At 38.7% G+C, this 13726-nt stretch overlaps 1 protein-coding gene across 1 annotated transcript in view; it reads left to right on the top strand.

Annotated features, from left to right (window-relative positions):
• EDRF1 (erythroid differentiation regulatory factor 1) overlaps positions 1-13726 on the top strand; it is a 129005-nt gene that overhangs the window by 92048 nt on the left and 23231 nt on the right. Inside the window, exons 18-21 of the mRNA XM_063435076.1 lie at positions 345-571; positions 1372-1530; positions 9598-9747; positions 11571-11724. Of these exons, the coding sequence (XP_063291146.1) occupies positions 345-571; positions 1372-1530; positions 9598-9747; positions 11571-11724 (690 nt within the window). The remainder of the gene's footprint in view (positions 1-344; positions 572-1371; positions 1531-9597; positions 9748-11570; positions 11725-13726) is intronic.

Raw genomic sequence — 13726 nt, 5'->3', positions numbered from 1 at the left:
ACGCTTGAGAGGTATGACTGTTTTATTGTTTTTGGTCGATAAATTCTGTAATTAGGCCCCATCATAATATTCAGCACCAGGCTCACTGGGCTCTTAATCTGGCACTGAGTACTGGATTATTTTCCTAACATAATGAGTGGTAATATGACCTAAAAGGGTTGTTAGACAAAAACTCTAAAGTGAAAACCTCTATAACTATGCATCTAGCCCTTCATTTAGAAGCGTACCTCTGACAAAGATCTGGCTAGCAAAAAAAATAGCCTTATCCACGGACTGTGACTTAATCTGCATAAATACTCTAATGCTTTATATGATACGCCTATGTTTCCCTCCTTTTTTTCTAGCAAACAAAGGGGTTTCAAGTGCAGAGCAAGAATTGTGGAAGAAAAGTTTCTCCTGTTTTGAAAAGGGAATTCTTAATTTTGAATCTATTAAGGATACAACGAACATTGCCCTACTGTTGTGCAACATGGGGCGTCTGATGCGGATTTGTGCACAAGCTCACTCTGGAAGTGGGAATGATTCAAGTCGAGGGGAGTTCTCCCCAGAGGAGGCGTTGTACTATAATAAGGTAATAAGGTTAGGAATCCTGTTTGGATAAAATCATTGGTAGTAAATCCTGTGTGCATGTGGGAAAAGACGGAGTCTGCGCTCCTTGGACTACTTGAAGACCATCTAGACCAGGCTTCCCCAAACTCCGACCTTCCAGATGTTGCTGAACTACAACTCCCATGATTCTATGAATAATATAGATAGACCGAGAATCATGGGAGTTGTAGTTCAGCAACACCTGGAGGGCTGGAGTTTGGGGAAGCCTGATCTAGACCCTTTAACACTGATTAAAATAGAAATGACCACACTTCTTGAAAATTCATTTCGCCACAGCAAATATTGGCATTGTCTTGGTCAATATGCTTTCATTTTGCTCTGTTACTGGTTGTAATGCAGTAAACTCTATGAAGAGTCTATACCTCTAGCATGGACACAAGCATCCTTCTTACAGCGTTTTATCTGAGCTATTTGCCCTGCATTGACATCTACAAGGATTATTGAATGGCTAATCTTAAGTAGCAGCTGCCATTCTTACCATCATTTTGTACAAGAAACTGAAAGTGCTTTAGTAGAATGTTCCTCCAAAAAGGCTTAAGTGCTGGTTACCTTGGTTAGTCTCCTGGGAGGACCAAGAGAACATGGTTTACACGCTAATGCAACCATGATAAATGTAATCCATGTCATGTTTCTTCAATGTTTTTATTCTCATCATTAAACTGAAGCCAATTTGTTTCATAAACCATTGATTGGAAAAATGTCATCATGTATACTTGTTTCTTCAGTCACCCTGTACTAATAATGATTTCCTCCTTTCTACAGGCTATTGATTATTACCATAAAGCATTAAGATCGTTGGAGAAAAGGGAGGCTCATCAGGCAGTTTGGGATTCTGTATATTGGGAATTGTCAACAACCTATTTTACTATGGCTACCCTGCTGCAAGATTATGCTCCACTCACAAGAAAAGCACAAGAGCAGGTACAGGATATTTATTGTTTTTATTTAAAGGGACAGTCCACTGCCAAAATACAAAATAAATAAGTCAATGTTTAGTAGATATACCCCCAATGAAATCATGCATGCATTTAATTGTAATTGTTTAATTGTATTTTTTTTTTCATTGAGTTCTATCAAAAAACAGCTTGCAAAAATGTGGATCTCTTGTCTACAGCCTTTGCAAGCCCTCCCCTTCTAACCCCAGCCAGATTTTCTGTGGCTGTCCAATCAGACTTCCCAATGCAGCTCAATGCAGGTGCTCTGGACAATTGCCACCTCTTTAGTTCAGTGCAAATAAGCTAACCAAACCAGGAAGTAACAGGACCTGTTGTCTGCTCGAAAAGCCAGGGGGTGTTACTAGTATGTGTTATAAAAGTGTTAATTTCTATTGAAATCCGAACTTTTTCCAAAATAAAAATATAGGACATACTCTTCAAACATAAAGATTTTCAGCAAGCTAGAGTGCTTTAGGAGTCCGGAGTGTCCCTTTAACCTCCGGGACAGGGGAAGCCAAGTTTATTCTTGCATTCTCTGCACGGTTAACCTTCCCTGAAAGTACAAGGGAAGACCTACATTGTCTTCTCCTTTCCACAGTAGGGAGGCGCCACTCGCAACCAGGCAGGCTTTAGATTTCCTGGATGGAAGGGCAAGGCCTGTACTGAAAGATGAACCCATATGTACAAGTTGTGGTAATACCCATGGGGCTTTGTAATTAAGAAATGTTTATCGTAGCAAACGTAAACACCTGTCAGTGGTGGTGGCTTATTTTGTATGCCTTTGGTTTATTTCTGCTTCCCACCCATGCTTCACCAACTGGCTGTTTCTCTTTCAAATGAGGCGTCTTCTGTATTTCTTATAATTTTTTTTTATTATTATTATTCTTTATTTTTTCTATGTTCAGAATAACAAACAAGCTTGTAATGCAACATCATCAAGTACAAGCTTATGAGGTTTTTTACCATTTTTAATGAGGTATCTCACGTACTTATTCCTTTTTTTAAATGACGGTACCCCTTAATTATGTCTTTATTGAGTACATTTTTTACTGCTCAGCAGTAAAGAGGTTACATTTGTGTCCTACATTTTGCACTTTAGTTACATTTCACAATCCAGACGAGGACCCCTTGCTCACGGTGCCTAGAGGGATATTGGCTATACCTCACTGATGATGCCTTACAAGGTTGAAACAATCGTTAGGGGTTTGCCGTATCTCTCGTGCAGAGGGAACTTGCTGGCATTTCGGATCTGGACTACCGGTACGGGTTTAACCAGTCTGATGTGCTTCAGATATGTTCTCTCTGTAATGGCACAAGTTGAGCAAAAACCAGCTTGGGATCAGAGCGGGGACCCACCGAAGGGCAGGTTATTGAGCTGTTGTCCGTTCTCACCTCTCTTGCTACTTGGTTTTTCTCGTCATAGTTAAACTGTTTCACCCCTTTCTCTGTATAGGTTAGCTGAATCAGCAATTCACAAACAACCAAACTGCAAATAACTTCCCTTCATCCAGTTATACCAATAGCACTGATAACAACTAGGGGAATTGTACAATTACAATATCATTACTCCAGCCCCCTATTCCTATAACAACATCAGATCCCTAAATCCCTCTAAAACTCCTTACTCTGAGAGATCTGTTTGAAAATACTGGGGATTCATTTGGCTCAATTAGGTTACCATTTGGTTTTCGGTGAATACAATGAAACATATAGGAATCTTTACATCCAAATTGAGGTGAATGCTATCCGCTAAATTTGCAAATTGAATGCAACAGGGAACTGAGCGACATGTCAGAACTCATAGATGGCAGCATGCACTCACACTAGGAATTACTGATTGCCAATTGCATTATTCAGCAGTGATTGTGTACAGGTACCCATGGGCACCATGCATTTCCATCTGCACAATGTATAGTTTCTGTCTATACCCATATAGTTTCTGTCTATACTGTCTTTACTCTGTGGTAAATGTGGCATTAATATGATTTATAGTCAAACTGAATGGGGTTAATACATCAATATAACTGGCAAATGTTTTAATGTATTATAGTAAACAAAGCAAGGACTATTAGCCAGTGCATGTAATTATTGATCCCTTATAATGCTTGCCACTGGGTTATCATGCCAAGGGGTCCGGAGACTGCCAATCAGTGTGGACTTAGGGCTGACAGTGGTTGGATATAACTAAGAATCGTTACCCCCCCCCCCCAAAAAAAAAAAACCCTAAACGGGTCAGATCCCTTGCTTCTTATCTACAGTATTCTCATATAACTATAGGATTTGAAATGAGATATGCAGGACAGGTGTGAATTTTTTAATTTGACTTCCAGAGTGAAACATTTCGCTCCTCTTCGATGACAGCTCTTAATTTTGTAAGCTCAGAGATGAGTGCACGGAATTATGCATATTCCCCCGGCGACCCGATGATCAGCACAATTTAATTATTCAGTAAACACTGAAATGCCTCAATCAGCTGTCTTCCTGACTTCCAAACTTCCAGTATTTGATTATGTACTCGAGCAGTTCTTTAATTTGCAGCTGAGCAGATGTGCACAGCGATGTGCGTAATGTATCCTGTGAGGACACGGCACCCTGCTCTCTAATCAGACACATACTGTAGTCTTCACTTCCTTTTAATCATTGGTTTTCATGACATTCCTAGATACTCTCGGCTCCCGCAGCTTGCACTTCTCGCAACAGAATGAAACATTTTCCTTAAATTCCAGATCTTTTCAATACAGCCATTCAAAAGCTGGTTTTTGCAGATCCTATCACTGCAAAATTGGCCTGAGGCCGATAACTCATTTCTAGAATAATCCATTATTCTTCTACGTAGATAATAAAAGTCAAAGACACGAGAAGAAAATGCTGATACACTTGCTCTAATCTAAATTCAATAAAGCCAAAATATGGGGTAATTGCTGTTATCCTATACCTTTTGGCAATTTATGTTAAAACATTGGGATATTGATATGTGTGTTGTATACTCTCTAGCCTGATTTTAGTCCTTGGCTTTTACCCAAATTCATTTTAAAACTAATGGGCACTCTGTAGAATTGCAGTGTTGCAAAACATTCCTTGAATTAGATGTTCATCCTTTTTCCCCCAAAGCATTAACATTTAAAGAGGAACTGTCACTTCTCGGGAGTTATAATATGTTTACTTATCCCCTATATTTACAAATTTGTGTTTGAGGTGTGAAATATCCTGCAACTGAGCCTCTTCCATCTTGCCTCCCTCTCAATCATTGTTACAAGCTCTGCACCTGGCTATCAGTATAAAGAAAAAGACCGGAAGATAATGGGGAAAAAAATTATTCTCCCCCTTGCAGTGTGAAATAAACTGGATTGTGAATGCATGTGTTAAATCCTTTAAAATTTAGCAGAGCATCATGTGTGGGGGAAGAAAAGTCAGCAAAGTTATAGGTTATTTTCCATATTTTATTAATTCCAGAAAAATGACAGGTCCCTGTTAAGTGTGCCGCTTTTAATTACTGCTTTCTTAAAATTGCACAGTAACAATCTACCAAGGCTTTGTGTGCAGGTCAATACAAAAAATAAATACAGGATGCGTCAAATAGAAAGTCCGACAAGACCTCGAATGCTTAAAATGTTCTTTCCTAGTAATCGTCCAGACTTCAGGTTGTTGAAGGTATATGTAATGAAACAGAAAATTGACCGGTGGTCATGCAGAGTATCTAGTGCTAAGTGCAGCACACACAATAAGAAAATATTGATAATAAGATCATTACCCCAGGTATTGGTAAAGGGTAAGTAATTTGACCTTATTCATGTGCCAAGAACAATAGAAAAAACAAACAAACCTAAAAAGCATGCAGAAAAGTGTAATAAATGGTCAGACACATGAAATAAGTGAATGACAAACTTTAATGCTAAAACATCTTTTTAAAACACAATGTGTTTAGCCGACTAAGGGCTTTTTCAAGTGTAAATCTTTGTGTTTAAGGTGCCCTTAGTTTTTGGTTTTCTATAGATATGTACCCCTTGTTCCAAGCTGGATTACAAATCCACAGTAAACACTTTTAAAATTTAATGTAGAACTATTCACATAAAATATGTGGATGGCACCGTCACTATCTTTGTAAAAATGCATAAAATATACAAACAGTGTTTAGAATATCTTAAAAGATCTCTTTCTTCATCTCCAAGATGGTCTTCTGCAATGGATGCCGTCATGTCACCGTGGGCATATGGTAGAACATGCAGTCGCAATTGACTTCAAATTGTTGGTACATACACAGTGGATGGTGATGGATACTGGAACAACACTGATAAAACTGGGGGTTTAGCGACAGAGATATAGCAGTAGGGAAGGAAAAATGGCATTTTATTTTCTAGCCATTTTTGACACTCTTTTATATGCGATGCTGGTGCATAACCGTCTTCCTCCGCCAACGTACCTACCACAGGTGAATAGACCCTTTAATGACTCAGGTGATCGCCTAAAATTATTAGCTATGCATAGGAACTGTGGGAGACCACTTTATTAAATGGCTTCCTTATATACAGTCTTTAAAGCTGACCATTAAACAAAGCTGACAAAACTCGCACACCGTATTAATGAGATGCTGTAACTGTGGATAAAATATGGACATGTCTCCAGGATAAAGCAGCGCTGTGGAATATGTTGGCGCTATATAACTGCCAGTAATAATAATAATAATGGGATACAGCTTAAGACTTTTGGAATTGGAATGCCTTATTTTAATTTGTTGCGCTCCGATGATCTATTACTATTAATATTTTCGTTCTATTAATCAGAACAAGTTGTACTATTCTTCCCACAGTTGGTGTTCGGGCCAGCAGGACATTTAATACTTGGAAAACGTATCAGGTGTTGTGCATATTTGCAGTATTATACTTGCTAAATGAGCTGAAATCGTTATATTGCCCAATTTCAGTTGCAAATTGTTAACCCTTCACCTACAGCTTTTTGTTTAGTTATGCATGGACCTTTCATAGCTTGGTATGGTATTATATGTTTGTGTTTGAAAGGCTCACATATATATGTGTTGCATAGAAGTGCGTACGTTTTTCTTTCATCTTATATTGGGCAAGTGTAAAATGTTCCTAATACAGAGCAGCAGCAGCTATGTCCTGTCCTGCTCGACATTCTGCATTCCTGTTTATCATTTTAAGTCAGAGAAGGGGGAGCGCCGATGGACATTGGTGCTGAAATCGGTTGAGTAAATTCCAGCACTTTATTAGCCAGGGGCGATGAGCCAGTGGGATCGAGGGGGAGACCAGAGGGCACTATAGTGTTAGGAATATAGATTTGTATTCTTAACGCTATAGAATTCCTTTAATAAAGCAATAATAAGGCAGGTTTATTGTATCAAAAAGTGCAACGTTTCGGCCTACACAAAGGCCTCTGTGTAGGCCAAAATGTTGCAATTTTTGTTCCAATAAGCCTGCCTTCCTGCAGCAATCCTGAGTGCCTGGACCCAATTTATTTTATTCTTTTTCTATGTGTCAAGAATTAGAGTTTCCCCTTGAAGGGGGATCAGTGCCTTCGTTTTATTAAAGGAATTCTATAGCGTTAAGAATACAAATCTGTATTCCTAACACTATAGTTCATCATTTTAAGTACAGCCATTCTGTCTCAGCAAAAGTATAAGCAAACATAATACATGTCTGGGTGAAACAGGCCTGTCTTTGTATTAATTGAATAAAGATGGATCCACAAAACCCTCGCTTAATACACAACTGGAGCAACCATTCACGTGGTTAAATTAGCTGTTTAATTGCAGGGCAAACTGATGGTTGGAGAATTAATCTGTAGAATGGGGTGCTGAAGTTTAAACACTGTCTTGGTGTAACTTTTTTTCTGTTTTGCACTTTCTAATTATCTCAATGTTCAAGGAACACTATAGTCACCTAAATTACTTTAGCTAAATAGCAATTCACTGTCATTTAGGAGTTAAATCACTTTGTTTCTGTTTATGCAGCCCTAGCCACACCTCCCCTGGCTATGATTGACAGAGCCTGCATGAAAAAAAAAACTGGTTTCACTTTCAAATTGTATCTCAATCTCTAAATTGAACTTTAATCACATACAGGAGGCTCTTGCAGGGTCTAGCAAGCTTTTAACATAGTAGGGGATAAGAAAATCTTAATTAAACAGAACTTGCAATAAAGAAAGCCTAAATATGGCTCTTTTTACAGGAAGTATTTATGGAAAGCTGGGCAAGTCACATGCAGGGAGGTGTAACTAGGGTTCATAAACAAAAGGATTTAACTCCTAAATGGCAGAGGATTGAGCAGTGAGGCTGCAGGGGCATGTTCTATACACCAAAACTGCTTCATTAAGCTAAAGTTGTTCAGGTGACTATAGTGTCCCTTGAAGGGTGTTTTTTTTTTTTTTTTCAATGAACAGTTCATCTGTCATTGCAACATTACAATCTGCTTTATTAAGGATCTTGTGCTATTATGGAATGCCGTGGAAGCTGTTAAATAAGGGATACATTGCTTTTAGATTTATTAGCTATGTTATTGGGACCACATTATTCATTTTTTTTATCAATTGTGGGTTAAACAATTAACAGTAACCAGTCGGATTTTAAAACAAGATTTACTTTTTATCTGGGACCTGCCAGGCCCCACTCCCTGTCGCCTCACTTGCCTATGCATACAGGGTTTGGCGTCAGAGAAGGGGGAGCGCCGATGGACATTGGTGCTGAAATCGGTTGAGTAAATTCCAGCACTCATGGCCCCTTTATTAGCCAGGGGCGATGAGTTAGTGGGATGGAGGGGTGGAATACAGAATTCCTTTTAATAAAGCGAAGGCACTGATCCCCCTTCAAAAGGATAAAAACTCTAATCCTTGACACATAAAATTAATTGGGTTCAGGCACTCAGGATTGCTGCAGAAAGGCAGGTTTATTGTAACAAAAAGTGCAACGTTTCGGCCTACACAAAGGCCTCTGTGTAGGCCGAAATGGTTTACTTTTTGTTCCAATAAGCCTGCCTTCCTGCAGCAATCCTGAGTGCGGAACAAAAAGTGCAACGTTTCGGCCTACACAGAGGCCTTTGTCAAGCTTGATAAAGGCCTCTGTGTAGGCCGAAACGTTGCACTTTTCTTCCAATAAACCTAATTTATTTTATCTACTAAACTGGGTTTTGCCATCCGTGGCCCCTGATAAGCACCTGGATTGCTAAGTGTTAGTGCGGTACCCTCCGTTTGTGAATTGCATACAGTGAATGACCCAAGTTTAAAATCTTAATAGATTTACTGTACCATAGGGAAGTAGTTAAAAGGATAAATATCTCTGTTAGGATAACTGCCACTGACCCTCCTTTATTTTGGCATCAGGGCTTAACTCAAGCAAATTAATAATGATAAATTCAATTGCCTCCTTCACGAATGGAGGAAGGGGCTAAATGGGGCAAACTCTTTTAGTATAGCAAACCATAAATAAATGTAAAAGAAAAACTTTATTGAGATATTAAAAAAGTGTTCCAGTGTTTTGTACAATTTACAAACTTCCGACCAAAGTCCCAGGGCACCCAGAGATAGCATGACTGGTTTACATGGGTCCTCCTCTCCCTTGCCCCATCTGAAATTGCAGGCAGTGCTGTATCTTTTAGTATCGTCGTTAAGAGTTAATCAGTGGTAGTGTTATTTAGAACCTGCGTAATAAGCCAATTACCTGCTCTGATGAGATCCTTGAGTCTTGACATTAGCTTGTCAGTAAAGCTGAAATGGCTAGTCAAGGCTGGAAGATGGGATTGTTTTCTATTATCTAGTTGTTAACATCCTCTCTCTCAAAACACATTGTGTTGCCCACATAGTCAGTAATGTCAGTCAATTACCTTTCATGTAAATGATACAATGACACAATGCAGTTCTTCTTCCCCTTGCATGTTTTGTTCAGTGCGCTGCCGCTGTCAATGGATACATGTTATGATTCCATGTTTTGTAAATGAATGGAAACTAAATAAAACCATTTACATAGAAAAAAAAAACAAAAAACTAATTTGTGTGAATGATCCTTGACAATAAAGACTATTTGGTTTCATTTTTCATTGTGCAGATCGAGAGAGACGTTTCTGAATCCATGATGAAATCTCTGAAATACTGTGATGTGGAGACCGTCTCTGCCAGGCAACCCTTGTGCCAGTATCGGGCAGCCACCATTCATCACAGACTGGCATCCATGTATCACAGCTGCCTTAGGAACCAGGTAATTTATTAAAACTGGTTAAGGAGAAGCCCCTCATCTCGATGAGTCATGGTTCACAATGGGCATTTCACCTGTCATGTACTACTTCTCCGAGATGCTAAACCAGCCAACAGACTGGATGTAATAAAATACAAAACGTTAGCCTTCACCGGTGTGTCAGCAGATGAGAACAATTCATGTATTGTCTGCTGAAAATGGTTGCCTTGACCTAAAACTTTAAATTCACTTTGAATACAGATATCCTGATATTTCACACTTCAGGAGAATTACCCTATCAGGATTGAGAGCCAGGACATGCGTAGACAGGAACATTTAAAGTTCTCCACTTTACCTGCTTTGTGGTTACATGACAGGGAGTTACAAATTTTAGGTTAAACTAATCAACTGGGAAAAATTTGCAATTCTTTTATTTTTAAAGCTCTGCTGTGTCAGACTTTTATTTGCAACTTCCTTGTCAATTCTGCTCGGGAATAAACTACAAACTGAATCCAGGCTTTACAGCTCAACGTGCAAAGCATTTTTGGTTTGTTTTGTTTTTATGTTATTGATGGACATTAAAGTTTCTCTGAGAGAGAAGAGAACGGTTACATTTTCTCTGTAATATTAACGTTTAAAGAGACATTAACAATACCAGAACCAATATAGATTATAGATTAATGTAGTTGTTCTGGTGGATACAGCATGTCCCTGTAGACTTTTCTCTGTAAACACTGCCTTTACATTACTGCCTAGTAACCCCTCTAGTGACGTTAGTGACGCCTACTAGAGGTGCTTTCTGGGTCAGTGCTGCACAGTGTGCAGCACTGACGTTCAGCGTCTAACGCGTTTAAATCTCCCTATAGAGATGCATTGATTCAATGCATCTCTGGGGAGATTCTGATTGGCGCATCGTTGAGTTTTTCAGCGCATATGCAATAGCCTTCTATTGGGTTGGCTGAGATGGTCAAATTTTATGATCTCAGCCAAGTAGGCATATCGTAAGAGCAAGCCACAACAAGACCGGCGCAGGAAATAAGAGGAGTATAACACCTTTCAAATGTAGGCAAGGAGGAATACATGTTTGTGTTCCTGACACCATCGTGTTCCTTTAAGTGAGTGAGATAAAATGACAAACTTGCTAATTTAAGTAAATTCTCAAATATTCTGCTGCACAATACATCCTTATGCAAAATAAAAAAAAACTTGTTCTGCCATAATATCACTTAAATTGTTTTCCATAGTCCAGCAGCACACTTTTCCTTGTATTTTTATGTATATTTTCATTGTATAGCAAACGGTGTGGTTGCGGTCTTTTTCTACATATTTTTAATTCATTGTCAAAAACAAAGCCAGAATATTAAAAGTGAGTAGAAGATGTGTTGTGGTTAAATGAATAGAGGATACAATATAATATCTGATTAAAATGAATTTGTCATCCCCCCCCCCCCCCACTCCACCATTTTGGCCTGAATAGGTTAACTCCGTGGTTAACTTGCTATTTAGTTTATAGGTAATATGGATTTTGCAGCTTCCTTGTAGTGTCATCCAAATATTCATGAATGCAGAGTATATTTTATTAAAATGCAAGCAAATTGACTAGCGCAGAGTATAAATCAGATTTTATTTACACCATTATCTTGGGAATTTTACAAACCACACACAAGCACATCTCGACTCAATTTCTGCTGCCGTGGGTTTGACTGTTATCATTCTCCGCAAGATTTTGTATTTAATTTGCTTGTGATTGCTTTTATGCAAAGTGCTTCTCTCCCCCGCCCTCTCACACGCCGTGCTCTCTATAAGCTGGTGCAGGTGTTCCTAAGTAGAATGTTTTTCTTTGACAGGTGGGCGATGAGCACCTGCGGAAGCAACACCGGGTATTAGCTGATCTACATTACAGCAAAGCCGTTAAGCTTTTCCAGCTTTTAAAAGAAGCTCCATGTGAGCTGCTTCGTGTGCAGTTAGAGAGAGTAGCGTTTGCTGAATTCCAGATGTCTAGTAAGTGGTGCATTTCTATTAATTCTCTATTTAAGACTCTATTGCTCGGTTCCATCTAGACAACATTATTTAAGTGTGTGCCCTCCCCCTTGTTGAACTGTTATAGTTATTGTAGTATATGGTACCTCAAAGCAGCACGCAAAGTGTTTCTAGTTTTAGAACTCCCAACAATCCCTGATTTGGAGGGATAGGAGATCTAAAATTGGGACACCAAAGAAAAGTCCCCTGTAAGTGCAGATCACATTGTTAGGAGCTTTCACGCCATTCAAACTAAAATCAGAACACTCTGCCCATACGAAAACTCTGTTTATGCATAGTCCCCCTGATTGGGGCTGGATAGCAAAGCTGCGTTGGTTTTGAGTTTTGCTGACTTAACACTCCCACCTCTCTGCTTGCCCCACCCTTCCATCCACACTCCCAATGTTGTTAGGTATGGAATTGTCATGTGATTAAAATCTAGATTTAAAGCTGCCCGTATAAAATATAAAGAGGCAAAAATTGTGCCTGAATGTGGAAATATTTCTGTTCTAGGTTTGTTTGTTTTTAAAACAAATGACAATTATGTACCAAATGCTTACTTAAAAATCTCAGCTATGAAATATTGCTTTAATCTATTGCAGAGTCCAGTTTTCTATAGATCACTGACTACCAGCCCATATCTAACCAATCAGTGTGCGTTAAACTTCACACTTCTTTTTAAGATGGTGTCTTAATACCATGTGATTTGTAGTTCCAACAGATCCGACGGAGGGTTCTGTTTATTGCTATAATACTGCAGGTATTCATCAGATTAATGGAACACATTTATCAGTAAATACAGTAAGGCTGCAAGTATACGTTTTACAGGCTGCAAGTATACGTTTTGTTACATAAATGGAATTGCAATTTTAGTAGAACTTTTTTGTTTTAATTTAGGACCTTTAACTGTTTATGCTGTTCATGCTGAAGTCATGATTGGGTTGCTCTGCTTTTTGGCATTCAACATGTATTATTACATTTTATTTTCATTATGCCTTATATAGATAATGGAGATTTTATGTGAGATACTCTGGGTGTTTTTTATGTTTTGTTCTTAAAGCAAATACATTTTAAAAATAGTTTTGCCCATTATTGCTCTCCACAACTATAGTGTTTCCATTTTTGCTCTCTCATCAAAATTCCAAAGTGCATCCTTAAATGAACACTATAGGCATCCAGACCACTTCATCTTAGTGAAGTAGTCTGGGTGCAGCGTTACTGTCCCCTTAACTCTGCAATATAAAACCGTTCAGTTTTTGAGAAACTGCAAAGATAACTCTTTCTCTAGTGGCTATCAGGAGCCTCAGCTCTGGTATAAAGCAAATATATAATATATTCATTTTTTGCTGCAGACAGGACGACTGGATCTATGTAGAGCTTGGGAGAGGGACACTATAGGTTTAGGAATACAGATTTGTATACAGGGTTATTCACAAAGTGAAAATTCAAGGTGAATTTTAAATTTAAAGATGCACTGTAGTCACTATAACCATTTTGCGCTGTTTATTATTAAATAAGGAGCCCAGGTCACCCACACACTGACCCCTACTGGAAGTATGGCTCAGAGAGATAAAACACTTCCTTATAGCCAATCCCATTTATAGGCATTCATGGGTACTCCGCTAGGCTAACAGCAGTCAGGTCACACTCTTATTGATACTTTCTCATTAGCCCAAGAAGCACAGAGAGAAAAGGCTCCTGGGGACTCGAGTTTCCCATTAAAAACTGTTTAACGCTGAATGAAATGGTAGCACAAGGGAACTCCAGACACAATAACAACTTCAATGGAATGAAGCCGATACAGTGCCTAAGTGTGCCGTTTAAGGTCAAAATAGCTGAACTGCAATAATTCTGTAAGTCAGCTACGCTTTCAGTTTGGCTGTTTTGTCCTTAAATTTTAAATTCATTTTGAATTCTCACTTTGGTAATGAACCCTGAATAGCGTTAGGAATACAAACCTGTATTATGTGTTATCCACATCATG

Source organism: Pelobates fuscus, chromosome 10 (assembly GCF_036172605.1).
Source record: "Pelobates fuscus isolate aPelFus1 chromosome 10, aPelFus1.pri, whole genome shotgun sequence".
In the NCBI taxonomy this organism is placed as follows: Eukaryota; Metazoa; Chordata; class Amphibia; order Anura; family Pelobatidae; genus Pelobates; species Pelobates fuscus.
This window is presented reverse-complemented; position numbering and strand designations above follow the sequence as displayed.